We start from the raw sequence: 13,897 nt of genomic DNA on the forward strand, positions 1-13,897 counted from the left end.
AAGACAAGTGTTCATATATCTTAGTCCATAACCCCACCACTCACACACACAATATATTCTTATTGATTTGTTGCAGTAAAAGTTTAAGAAGTTTCCACTTTTTAAGTGTGTGTATATATATCTCATATCTAAAGAAGTACCTTAATTTATTTGTTACCTATTAGCAATTGGTTAATACGCATTACAATCAGACAGGTTAAAGCATAAAGGATAGAGGGAATGATTATGTAACAGGTCTTCTCTTGCAATTTCCGTATGCATACAATATAATTAATCAGCTTTGATCCATGTGATGCTTGTAATATGAGATTCTTGGATAAATGGTGAATGATTAAACTGGATTCCATCTTTTGCAGAAGGAATAAGCAGGGGGAACGATGATTTTGCTGAGCGAACGCACAAGGAAAAAACCACACATACAATAAAAATAGGCACTCTTCACACTATTACAACTCACAAATTCTCAGAAAGCAAACACGTGCATACTACTCTACCTTCACGAAGAAATAATACAAAGAGTATTTGTATGTATTCTCACTTGAATGGCAGTTTAATCTTGACCCGCAAAACTGAAGATTTTCTCTTCTCACACAACTAACTTAGTACACCAAGGACACGAGCTAGCTAATCCTCCCAAAAGACTGGCTACAAACTTATGTATGCAATACAGAATTGAACTTTTTTTTTCTGCTTTATGCATCCAGTATCCGAAACCCATCCTACTGATGCGGATTCATGCCGTGTACGGCCCCACCGAAAGGGAGAAGCTCTTCCTATATGGAGTTCCTCCAATCCCCTAGGTCGAACCCAAGACCTCTGGTTAAGAGTGGAAGTATATTATCCTTCCACACTTTTTGGTGCTTCAATCAGAAAACATACGCACGCCGCACGCTCTCATCTAACCATGACACTAATTATCATCATGATCCGGTTCAGGGACATCATCGAAGAAACGTCCGAAATCATAATTGTCCATTTCCTTAGGGATGTCTCCAAAGTCGGCCCAACGATCCAATGGTTGCATCATGTTCAATCCTGGTTCACCAGTTACATCGGACACTCTGCGGTTCCCGTAACTGGACTGCTTATCAACAACATTGATACCTGCATCTGCATCTGCACATGCAGGGTGTTCATTCTCCTCCACGTAAATATTGCTTGGATTTTCGTCCATCTGCGAATCAGCTCTGAATTGTTCCGTCCCAGCTGGCGTATTGTCATGGCTAATTACCTCCATGTTTCTTGCGATTACCGAATCCAACTCCATCAACGGTTGCACTCGTTGTACAGCTCCGCGTTCAGTCGTCTCTTCTGGCATTATATGTTGGCTCTTTTCCATACTAGCCACCTCTAGGTTGCTTGGACCGGAAGAATGTTGCGTTTCTTGGTCATCTGACGGTTGCACTTCTTGGTCAGCTCCTCCTGCAGGGTATTCATTTCCCTCTATGTGCCACAGCCGATCAAGTGTGGAACTGGATTCTCCTATTCTCATCCTCTTGTGCCTCGCAGCTTCACCATTTTCAAAGCGATGCAGAGTTGAAGGCGCAATAAGTATAGGGGAACCGTAGAATTTTTTGTGATAAGTTTTCACAGTGCTCACTGAAGCTGCATGCAAAAAGGAAATTAATATAATAGGAGTATTTGAAACATGCATACACCTCCAAATATATATATATATATATATATATATATATATATGCATGGCTTTGAGAAAGTATATAATGTTGGTAAGCATACAATTTTGTTTAAACAAAATTCTAACATATAAAATATCCTTAATTACGTACCTCCTATGATGGTCGCCATCCATTCATCTCTTGCAGTCGCATTAAGCTCCTTGTGCACAGCTTCATACGCCATTATGAATCCATCTGGATTCATATTTATCCCTTTCCCTTGACTTTTTCTACCTCCTTCATTTCCCATGCCAGAAAGGTCCACATCTCCCATCACCATGTCAGAAAGGTTCACATCTCCCGTCACTTGATTATGCGGTACAACATCAATAACGAAGGCGACAGAATCATCAGGCTTCCAATTAGTGATAAACAATTCTATCACTTGCTCATCTTGTATCGATCGGCTTTGGACCTCTTTGTTTTTGCTTATTCACGGAGTAGAGATGATAATTACTTCCAGCAATATCATCCCTTTTAAACATTTTTATTATTGACCTCCGCAGTGCTTCAATTGTAAATGGGGGTTTAAAAGGGAAGATCCAGATGATCCTAGGTTTTTCAGACCTTGCGCTAACAATTCGAGTTTGCCGGAAGAAGCTGAACCAATGGTGAATTACCTACAAACTGTGCACCACGAAAAGTTTGAGATGGTATAATAGCTTAAAATACATATGATACCTATGTAATGTGTTGTATCATGTTTTGATGATGACTAGTTGATATTGAACTATTGGAGGACTATGTATTAACGGTGCTGCAACCCCCACGTTTTAACTTAATGAACCACTAGTATAATTACTAGTAGGTAATACTAATTAGTCAATGCTACCTACCACTGTGGGTTCTCGCAAAATGCTTGTTCGGCCCATTATGATTCTGTGTAGCTTCTTGGATTTGATAGTCTAAGTATACCACCTTTTTTCCTTTGTTTGCTGACCTCTCCAACAAATTTGGTTGATCATGTGCTGCAAATGACGACCCCAGTTCCTGATTCAAAAATTTGAAAGGCATCACTTATAGCATTAAAGAAACTATCTAAAACATGAAAGTCCAATATATATGATCTTCCAGAAAGAAAGAAATGCAATCTGGTGCATAATCGCAAAGACATACATACCGACTGAAAAAAATGTCCACCGTTGTTTGACGTTCTCAAGCCAAATTTCTGCAAAAGGAGTGTCAATTAACTTTAGAAACCCTTCATTTATGAAGTGATCTAAAAGTTGAAACTATTAGAGAAAGCATATTTGTATTAGTCAAATGTTTTCTCAATACGCTCCATCACGTGTTGGCCTAACTATTACTTATAATAATAAAGAATATAATTTGGGCAAATTTCCTCGGACGATTTTTACCCCACATACAGTTCGAAAGATACTAGTTCAAGTGCATTATTTTACTTCTTCCAAAAGTATAGTTTAAGAAAATAATAAAAAGACTACTAAACTTTTGGAGGGGCCTTTTATAATAACAATAACAACATATACATTGTAATCTCAAGTGTAATAAAAAGGGGGGGAAAGGTAGTCGGGCTCGGGTTGAGGTTGAAAGTTGAGGCTCTCATCCTGGATTTCAAGTCAGGATCGGGTCAAAGTTGGGTCTTGGATCTTGAGCTAGGTTGGATCAGGCGGGTTGGGGGTAGTAATCAAACCTCAAGGCTTGAGTCGTGGTGGATGGCAGAGGAGGGATGAACTTGACTAATGGTGGGTGGACCATTTGAAAAAAAATTAAGTCAAATTCGGTGGGTCATTATGTTTAGAGCCTGTTTGGATGAGCTGAAAAAATGGCTGAAAAAAAGTTTTTGAAAAGTACTTTTGAAAGTGCTGAACTTATTTTAAAAATAAGCAGTTAAGTGTTTGGATAAAAGTGCTGAAACTGAAAAAAATTATTGATGAGTTTGGTAAATAATGTTTTTAAGCACTTTTTTAAAATCAAAATGACTGAAATATCCTTATAAATGTTAATAATATATATAGTTGATTATTATTAATTTTTATTACAAAAATGATTCAAATTAAAATTAATATATATATATTTTCATAAATGACTATTAATTTGTGCGCTAAAAAAATATTGTTTTAAAACTTTAAGTGTTGAATGTTTGTGTTTGAAAAAGATAGTTATATATTAAAAGATTATAATCCATACTCACTCACTCCGTCTCAATTTATGTGGTATCTATCAAATTTCGAGATTCAAATAAATCTATTTTTTATCAAATTTATAGTGAAATTATTTGACTCTCGCAAAATAAAAACTATCACATAAATTAAATCAAAAATAATTTATTTATTTTTTAAATTATGAATTGTGTAACAAGTAGTAGTAGGTATTTTTTGTTGAAAAGAGAAAGCTACAGTGACATAAATTGGTTTGTCAAGAAAAGAGAGTCCCAACGCAGTAGGCCAACAAGGTAGAATTGGAATAAGCAAAAAAATATTAGGACACAAATGTAATTTCATTGGTCAAACTTAAAAAATTATAAGCTGAAAAAAAAAAAACTATCATTTGCAGCTTATTAATTTTGGCTTAAAAAAAGTTTAAAAAGTTAAAATAACTTTTTTTAAGCAACTTCAAGTTTTACCAAACATCCTTATAAGCTAAAAAGAGATTATAATCTGTTTTGACCAGATTATAATCTCTTTCAAACGGGCACTTAGTCCATTCCAACCTAATTCATTTCAGGCCAATCCATTTATTTACTCGAAGTATCTTAACCCAGCATGTTCATTTGACTCTCCTAATCAGGATTTCTTTAGCATAAATCAGAAAAAAATGATACCGCATATATAATGTCAAGCGCAATATAGATAACCTTTAGAATTATATATATGGTGTATTTAAAACAATAACTAAGTTGTATTTTAATGTACTCCCTATATTACTTTTATACACCTCACAAAAAAACTTTAATTAGGAATGCATTCTACCAAATTAACCTTATAATAATATTTTGAAACTTTAAATTTGACTAATATTACTTTATGTAGTTATTTAATTCTAAGGGTAGAGTGAAAAAAATATAATAAAATTCTCTTCATTTCTTAAATTGAACAACCGAATAGAAATAATTATTTTTAGTATAGTGGACAAATAAAACGAAAAAGAGAGAGTAGAGACCGAAAGAGTATATACGCACGCACAAACAGACATAGACAAGATACGTCTCTTTTCTTTCACCAGAAACTTGGGAAAAAATGGCAAAAGCTACCTTTCTCAAAACTATTTTGTCAAAGGGATACTAAATTTCTTTTGAATTATTTTTTAGGATTAGGGTATAAAAAGTGTGTAAAAGTTGAAAAAAGTAGGCTCACGTGTGGGCCAAGGGACCATTGTATCATTTTTCTAACTTTACAAACATAATACCCTAACACCCATCCACTTATTCCAATATATAAAAAAAAATCTTCTCTCTCATCTTAAATTACCTTCCAACTCCCGCTTTCAAGAACTCTTCTCCTCAAACGTCATTTTAGTTGTTCCTTCTTCTGCAGCTGCTAAGAGCTCGTTGTTGCTTCATAAGGTTAGTTAACATCATGTTTCGATCATTTGTAGATCCATTTAAATAGGTTTCTTTGTTAATCGATTCGTAGTGATGTAGGAATTTTTTTTTTTGAATTTGATTTATTAAGGAGTTTTGGTTTAGTTTCAATTTTTTTTTTAGCAAAGAAGTGTTGAATGGTGGGATAATCGTTATTTGAAGAGTTATTTTGGCATTTTGATTCGAACAATGACATGTTTTTGTTCGTAGACCCGTGGTCTATGAAATTGACCTGTGGTCTATGAAATCAGAATGCTTTAGATTGAAATCAATTTTTAGACGTATAAAATTCTTTTGAAATATGGTTGCTGAAATAGTGGAAATTGAAAGATTAATAGCTAATTAGTTTGATTAGGTGCACTAGTTTGATTTTGATATTGCATGTTGGATTTTGGTGGGGCATTTCTTTATTTTTATTTTTATTTTGGGGGGAGGGGGTTTCATTTGAGCATTGACTTATTTCTGCTGATAGACTTGTGGTCTATGAACTAAAAATGGGAGATTTGTTCTGCAGGTGTAGGTTGTGTTGAAAATAGGTAAAAAAAAACCATTCATCCTGAGGAAGAAAAGGAAGGTGAGAAAGAAGCAGCTGTTGAAGGTGAAGAAAAAAAAAGTTGAGGAAGAAAAAAAAGTTGAGAAAGAAGCAGCAGCTGCTGAAAAAGAAGGAAATGAAGCTGAAGATGTAATGAAAGAAATAGCAGACAAAGAAGGAGGAGAAGATAAAGAAGTTGGGTTCGTGGATATCGTTGATGAAATCAACAATACCTATGCTGATAATGAGGAAAATGGAAAAAAATGTTTGGATGTTAATATTGTTAATGTGTTGAATGATCTGTTGGTAGGACATTTGAAACATTCTTTTATTTCATAGAATTAATATTTAATCTTCCGTATACTGTTTGCATAGTCTATCATCACAATGTTGCTTGATTTTAAGTTGAGGTGTTGATTGATCGACCATGATTCTATCAAAAACAGTATTAACATTGTAGAAAAATAGAAGTATTATTATTTATTCAGTATCACTACATCCATGTTACACTTTTTCAAAGAAAGAATACTAGCATTATAGCACATAACATCATTTTTAGGTCATTCTTCCTTTCTTCGGCCAAAAATTAATTTTTATTTTAGTTGATCCCTCTCTATTTGGGTGTCATGTAGCAATACTTTAAGGTGATCCCTCTGTTCTTCGACTTCTTTGAACAAAGTCATAAGAAAATCTCTATTTTCTTCGTATTCTTGGAGCCTTTGTAGTAGATTAAATTTTGCCAAGTGACGAAAATTTGATGTCTCGGATCCCGGACTCAACGTTGATGGACTGCTTGGAAGTGATAGCTCATCGAGCCATTTAAAAAACGAGCATGCGCCATTATCCTAGAAAATAAATTATAATTACATAATGATTAACTTAACATTATAAAAAAGACATACACGGCTCACCTTCGCAATTGCATAGTTATAAAATTTGCAACCTGGATTTGAGTTTGTGCGTGACGTCCTCAAGACAACCGCATTCCCACAATGACAAATTAGAGTCTTTTTAGAATTAAATGTTTGAGATTCTTGAGACATTGTAGAATATTTAAATAAAAATAAAGTTATGAAATAAAATAATGAGGGAGTGACGACTTTATATGTAAAGTAAAAAAGAAGTGTTAAGTACAAAATTAGCCATTTGTTATCGTTGAAACAATAATTTTATTTTTGGAATTGGTGGTGACACTTAATAAACTATCGTAGATCATGATCTATGTCATCCATCAACGAGATACTAAAGTCTACTATAGACACGTGTAATCGATAGACCCTCAATAACATGTTTAAAAATAATATCAGTAAAAGATTTACTTGTGCTTTAAGGGTCCATCAACTCGTCCGGTCTATTATAAACCTACACCTTTAGGAGTGCATCAATGAATCTCTTAATTATACGTAGACCACGGTGATCTATGTATACTGCTATAGACCAACACTTGAATGTTATTTAAAAATAATAAATAAATTAAAAATAAATGTAGCGTGGGTTTCTACACATGTGAAGGAGTGTAAACAAGTCACACAATCATATTAGAGCTTATACAAATTAGGGGTGGTGTATTAAGGAGTGTGTGGATGGGTTTGAATGTTCAATCTCCTAATAGTAATGTTTCTCAAAGCACTAGTATGTATTGAGAATGATGATTGTTCAACCACTATTCATTCCACATACTCTTTTGATTTGGGGGTGGTGATTGAAGGAGTATGTGGAATGTGTATTCATCAAATACAAAATATATCCTCAAAACATACTTGGACTTTGACAAACATTACTCTTAGGATATTGAACATTCAACCACTACTCATCCACACACTCCTTAATACACCACCCCTAATTTGCATAAACTCTAATATGATTGTGTGACTTATTTACACTCCTTCACGTGTGTAGAAACCCACCTTACATTTATTTTTAATTTATTTATTCTTTTTTAAACAATATTCAAGTGTTGGTCAATAGCAGTGTACATAGATCGCCGTGGTCTACGCATAATTAAGAGATCCATCGATGCACTCCTAAAGGTGTAGGTCTACGATAGACCGGATGACTCGATGGACCCTCAAAGCACAAGTATATCTTTTACTGATATTTGTTTTTTGGGCCAACATCGATGACAGTCTATTAAGTATCACCAACAGTTCAAGATTGTCTATTTAAATCTATTTTATTTTAATTATCTTCTTCCACCAGCCCCAAAATATATTATTATCAGTTTAAATTATTTTTAATTTAATTATTTTACTCTACCAGCCCCAAAACATGTTATTATCAATTTAAATCTATTTTAATTTAGTTATTTTATTCCACCAGCCCCAAAACATGTTATTATCTGTTTATATTATTTTTAATTTAATTATTTTATTTCACCAGCCCCAAAACATGTTATTATCTGTTTATATCATTTTTAATTTAATTATTTTATTCCACCAGCTCCAAAACATGGCCCATCGATTCACATAGTCGATGATCGACTACTATGTTAGGTCGAGGACTGACAGAGTATACGATCAATGATAGACTATATAGACTATGTGATCTAACAATACATAAATTTTTTAAACGTTATCTGCATAGACGAATAACCACAAAAAAATAACAGTCACAAAAAAGAGGAAAAACATTACAAACTGAAAATAATTATATTGATTGAACTTGTTCATTGCATTACATGGATTTTAAGCAAAAAAGACAAAATTAAAGAAGCTTTCTTCTAACAAAATCCTATTACAAAAGCTTCTTCAGCAATGAACAATACAAAAAAAAAAACTTGAATACATAAAGTAAAATAAAAACCTAAACTAAATTAGGGGGATGCTGGGGGGTGATGTAGTCATTGTCGTTCATGCCAAGCCTCTACAGAATTGCTCACAGGAAACGAGCAATACACCAGAGCTCACGCTCTAAGAATGCTCGGTCTCTCCTCAGGTCGTAGAAAAATCGATCAAGGTCATTATGCAGCAGCAGCAGATCATAGTGATGAGGCGGAACTCAAAACAGTAATCAAAAGACTGCCTTACCGTTGTTGCGTCTAGTAGCATTTTGAGCTCTTTCTTGTCTACGAATGTTTGATCAAGATAGAAATTGGTTTTGTCGGTGAAGGAATCCTTGTTGTGATCTCATTCCATGATCTTCTTCATTATCTTACGAGTTCGATGAAACATATTCTATATGCATAGAATCATCTTCCATATTGATAAGATGATTGTCATTATTCTCATAATCACTGAAATCGCCGTTGATTGCCGGGCACGGATGTGGGAGTTCTGATGAATTTACTGTTCTTTTGAAGGACCTCTCAACTACATTTATCCTCAAAATAGGCCTAAATCCATTTGCATTAACATTCATCATATACATCAGCACACATACATCACTATTTATGATCGTAGGATTCACATTTTTCCTTGAATGCATTAGATAACTAATCACCATATCACCCGACATGCAATCTAGATACCCGCCCTGCATTACACTTGCAACCAATTCGCCATATGAACTGTTACAGCAAACAACAACGGGGATTGTTACCTTGGTAAAAGATCTCCATTTCCAGCATTTGAGAGTCTCCACCCATTCTCCCATGAAATCACCAGAAACTAGAACAAATTCTGTAATAGACATCATGGAATTAGGATTTGGTCGACTATAGATTATGCTTATGGTCTAGGTCGGGTTATATGCACGTTTGATGAATGACGATCAATGGTCGATGACTGGGCAGCTATCTGTACGAAAGCCTTAAAATTGCAAATATTGCTTCTAATCAATGATCGTTGGGTTTATGGAATAGAGAAATGAACTTGGAGTCGCTTGAGCTGCTGTAATGTACTTTCTAAAGTGGTTTTGAGTAATGTGAGTGGTATCAAGCTCTTTAACAATAGTGGAAAGTGTGTTTGAGAAGATACCAAACAAATAGGGTAACAATGGGTGCAATGGACAAACTTATGGTGTTTGTGGACTGATTTAGAGTTGATCGCCGGAAAATAACACCAGAAAAGTGGCCGAAATCGAAGTTTTTTGGAGGAAAAAATAACCACCTTCTATTTTTAGCTTTTGGATTTTTTTATTTAATATTTTTGGAAACCTAGATATTTTTGTATATATAAGGTGGATGACGGAGTGGGTTAAAGTGTATTGTTTAAAACTTGTGGATGAATTTATTAAGTTGGAAGTATTGGGTTAAAGTGAATCATTATAAAATTTGTGGGTGAAGTTGTTAAGTTGAAAAAGTTGATGATGATGTGGATTTAAGTGTCTTTTTGGCAAAATTTTCAAGAAGTTTATAACTTTGGCAAAATAGTTTTCCATAGTATCCTTTTGGCAAACTTGCCCCAGAAACTTGGGCAAGTATGCCAAAACAACTTTTTTTCAAAACTATTTTGCCAAATACCTAAAAGTTTTAAAAAATTGGCCAAATACCCACATAATTCCACCTCACCACCAACTTTTCCAACTTAATAATTTCAGCCCTAACTTTTATAATAATTCACTTTAACCCAATACTTCTCACTTAATAAATTCACCCACAAGTTTCTAATAATACACTTCAACCCACTCCATCATCCACCATTATATATACAAAAATATCTAGGTTTTCCAAAAATATTTTTAAAAAAATCAAAAGCTAAAAATAGAAGGTGGTTATTTTTTCCTCCAAAAAGCTCCAATTTTGACCACTTTTCCGGCGTTCTTTTTTGGTGATCAGCTTTAAATCAGTCCACAAATATCATAAGCTTGTCCATTGCATCCGTTGTTGCCCCATTTGTTTCTTATCTTCTCAAACACACTTTCCACCATTGTTAAAAAGCTTTAAATCACTCACATTACTCAAAACTACTTTAGAAAGTGCATTACAGTAGCTCAGGCGACTCCAAGTTCATTTTTCTATTCCATAAACTCAACAATCATTGATTAGAAGCAATATTTTTAATTTTAAGTTTTTGTACAAATATCTGCATAGCCATTGACCCATCATCGTTAGTCATCGACCGTGCATACAACCCGACATAGACCCTAAGCGTAATCTACCATTGACCAAAGCTTAATTCTAGGATGTCTATTGCAGAATTTATTCTGGTTTCTGGTGATTTCATGAGAGAATGGGTGAGACTCCCAAATGTTGAAAATAGAGATCATTTACCAAGGTGACAATTCTCATTTTTGTTTGCCATAACATTTTGTACGATGAATTCGTTGCAAGCATAATACAGAGCGGGGATCTAGATTGCGCGCCAGCGACATGGTGATTAGTTATCTAATACATTCGAGATAAAAGGTGAATCCTACGATCATAAATAGCGATGCACGTATGCTGACGTACATAATGGATGTTGATGAAAATAGCTTTAGGCCTATTTTGAGGATAAATATGGTTGAGAGGTCCTTTGAAGCACCACTGAATTCATCAGCACCCCCATTGCGGAGCCCGATAGTCGACGATGATTTGATCAATGATGATTTGAATGATTACGAGAACGATGGCGATAATATAATTAATATGAAAGATGATTTTATTCATATGGAAGACTTTTCATCGGACTCTTAATATGACGAAGAAGACCGTGAAATGGGATCACAACCAGGATACTCTTTCACTGACAGAACCAATTTCTATTGTGGTCAAACATTCCCCGATAAGAAAGAGCTGAAAATGCTATTAGATGCAGTAGCGGCAAGGTAGTCTTTTGATTATTATATGGAGAAGATCTGTACAAAATTGACTAAGGCGAAATGCTTATCTCATGGTTGTGGCTGGTTGTTGCGGGCAAAAAAGTACAACACCTCGGACAGATTTTGCATATACAAGTATGTCGAGTTGCGCGCGTGCGGTATTGAACACAAGACCCTCATCCGAATTGATTGCTTCAGTATGCGTAAATCATTTTTGGGATGGTAAGGGTCCAAGCATAGGAGAAATTCAAAGAATTATGTTTAAGGATTTGCGTTGCAACACAAGCTATTGGATGTGTTGGAAAGGAAGAGTAATTGTGAAGAATATCATTCGCGGGACACCGGAGCACGGATATGCTTGCTTGCCGGATTTTTCCCATACGGTGGAGTTATTCAATCCTGGGTCTTCTTACTTTATCATGGTAAATCGGATGGATGGATCATTCATTTACTACTTCTTAGCATTCGGAGCTTGCATACGGGGATATGCCCATATGAGAAAGGTAATTGCCGTCGATGGCACATATTTGTATGGCAAGTAAGGGGACATTCTGTTAAGTGCTGTTGTATAGGACACTGAAAATCATATCTTTTCGATTGTATTTTGTGTCGTCGATAAAGAGAACGATGCTTCTTGGACCTTCTTCTTTCAGAAGGTGAAGTCTATCGTAGAAGATGAACCAGATCTATATGTCATCTCCGACAGGCACATTAGCATCGCCAATGCCTTATCCCATGTATACAGTCATGCATATCACGGACTTTGCATGAGACACCTCGCTGAAAATATTTGCGTAAATCAACACTGTAGAGAACATCTTTATCTATTCTACACCACGACAAAGGCTTATTCCTTTGATGAGTTTCATAATAATTTTGCGGAATTGAAGAGTAATTACCTCGAGGCAGCACATGTCCTTGATAATGTGCTTGATTTTGAAAAATGGAGTAGAGCACACTTTCCAGGCAATAGGTACGACGTGATGACCACAAACATTATCGAGTCGCTCAACTCGATTTTGATGGATGAACGGGAGTACCCCGTATCGTACATATTCAATTCAATTTTTAAAAAATTTGGTGAAAAGTTTAGGGAGCGGTATGCCTTTGTCGATGGTAAAGAGAACAATTTTTTGCCTTATGCGGAAAGGATCCTAAGAGATAATAAGAGCACGAGTGATTCCTTGTATGTGAGTAATCTAAACGGGGTTCTCGACTAGTACATGGTGTTCGGCAACGGCGTCACTGCCAAGGTAAATCTCTTGGAGAGGAGTTGTTCTTATCGGAAATTTGACTTGATGAAAATATCGTGCGAACATGTGATGACAGTTTTGTGGGCAAAGTATAGCGATGGCGAAGGTTATGGTAAATCCACCTACGACTACTCTTCACCAATTTATAAATCTGAAAGTTACCTCCTTGCATACTCAAAAGCAATTAAAGTTGTCCCTCCGGAGGCCGAATGGACTGTGCCATAGGAATTGCTAGACGCTAAAATTTCTCCACCCCCTACGATCCCAAACTCGAAAGGAAGAAATTCAAACGCACTAAGGACGTGGTGATACACTCACGTTCAAAATGAGTAATAGGTGTTCAATATGCAAGAAATCCAGGCACAAAAGTACCACGTGTAGAATGACCATCAAATCATAAATAGGATTTTTTTTAGCTTCAATTGTAAAGTTGCTGTTTTGGTGGCTAAGTATGCATTTCTATAGATTTTAACCTTCAGTTGTAATCAACTTAAATTATTGTCTACAATAGACTACGTAAAGTCTATGGTGTATATTTTCAAAGGTCTACAAAATATTATGTATTGGTTATATTATTGCTCATCTAACATTCTATCTTGATCATTTTCTCACCTTATCTCTCCAATCGATGCAATGAATCATTGTTTCCTTTATTTCCCATTCCTATTTAATAAAAAGCTGCACAAAACGTCTGTTCACAAGAAAAACCGCTGGTATACGCAAACCAAACATTTTCTCTTCTCACATAAGTCGACCTACCATTGGGTGGATATATGAACGGGCGCCATCTATAGGTCTATAAGTACAGTCTCTCTTTCTACGTAACCCTTCACTTGTCCCTAAACCAAAAATATCAGAAACCCTTTTTTTCTTTTTTTTCACCAAAAACTAAAATCATGCCTGGTCGCAGAATTCCCCTTCGCCCAATCAGATGAGTTCCACCTCATACCTATGATCTGCTGCTGCTTTGAAACGACTTTGACCGTCTTTTCTACGGCCTGGGAGAAGATCGACGGTACTTGGAGCGTGAGCTCTGATGAATTGCTTGTTTTCTCCGAGAAATTTTGGGGCATCTTGGAATAGACGGCAACGACTACATCACCCCCCATCCCCATAATTTAGTTTACTTTTTTATTTTAGTTTATGTTTTTAAGTTTTTTTTGGTTTGTTTATTGCTGAAGAAGCTTTCTTTGTAGGATTTTGTTAGAAGAAA

At 35.3% G+C, this 13,897-nt stretch overlaps 1 protein-coding gene across 1 annotated transcript; it reads right to left on the minus strand.

Annotated features, from left to right (window-relative positions):
- Positions 1–507: 507 nt before the first annotated feature.
- LOC107873016 lies at positions 508–2,865 on the minus strand. The gene is made up of 3 exons (XM_047405271.1): positions 2,513–2,865; positions 1,788–2,303; positions 508–1,605 (listed from the first exon to the last, which is right to left on the minus strand). The coding sequence occupies exons 2-3, from the start codon at positions 1,954–1,956 to the stop codon at positions 911–913; spliced, it is 864 nt and encodes a 287-aa protein (XP_047261227.1). The 5' UTR covers positions 1,957–2,303; positions 2,513–2,865; the 3' UTR covers positions 508–910.
- Between the last annotated feature and the right edge of the window lie 11,032 nt (positions 2,866–13,897).

Source organism: Capsicum annuum, unplaced genomic scaffold (genome assembly GCF_002878395.1).
Source record: "Capsicum annuum cultivar UCD-10X-F1 unplaced genomic scaffold, UCD10Xv1.1 ctg76874, whole genome shotgun sequence".
In the NCBI taxonomy this organism is placed as follows: Eukaryota; Viridiplantae; Streptophyta; class Magnoliopsida; order Solanales; family Solanaceae; genus Capsicum; species Capsicum annuum.

Coding starts and splice junctions, on each gene's coding strand:
- LOC107873016 (XM_047405271.1), bottom strand. CDS start 1,956: ATGGTGATGGGAGATGTGGACCTTTCTGGCATGGGAAATGAAGGAGGT. Junction 1,606..1,787: donor GATGGCGACCATCATAGGAG/GTACGTAATTAA, acceptor TTTTGCATGCAG/CTTCAGTGAGCACTGTGAAA.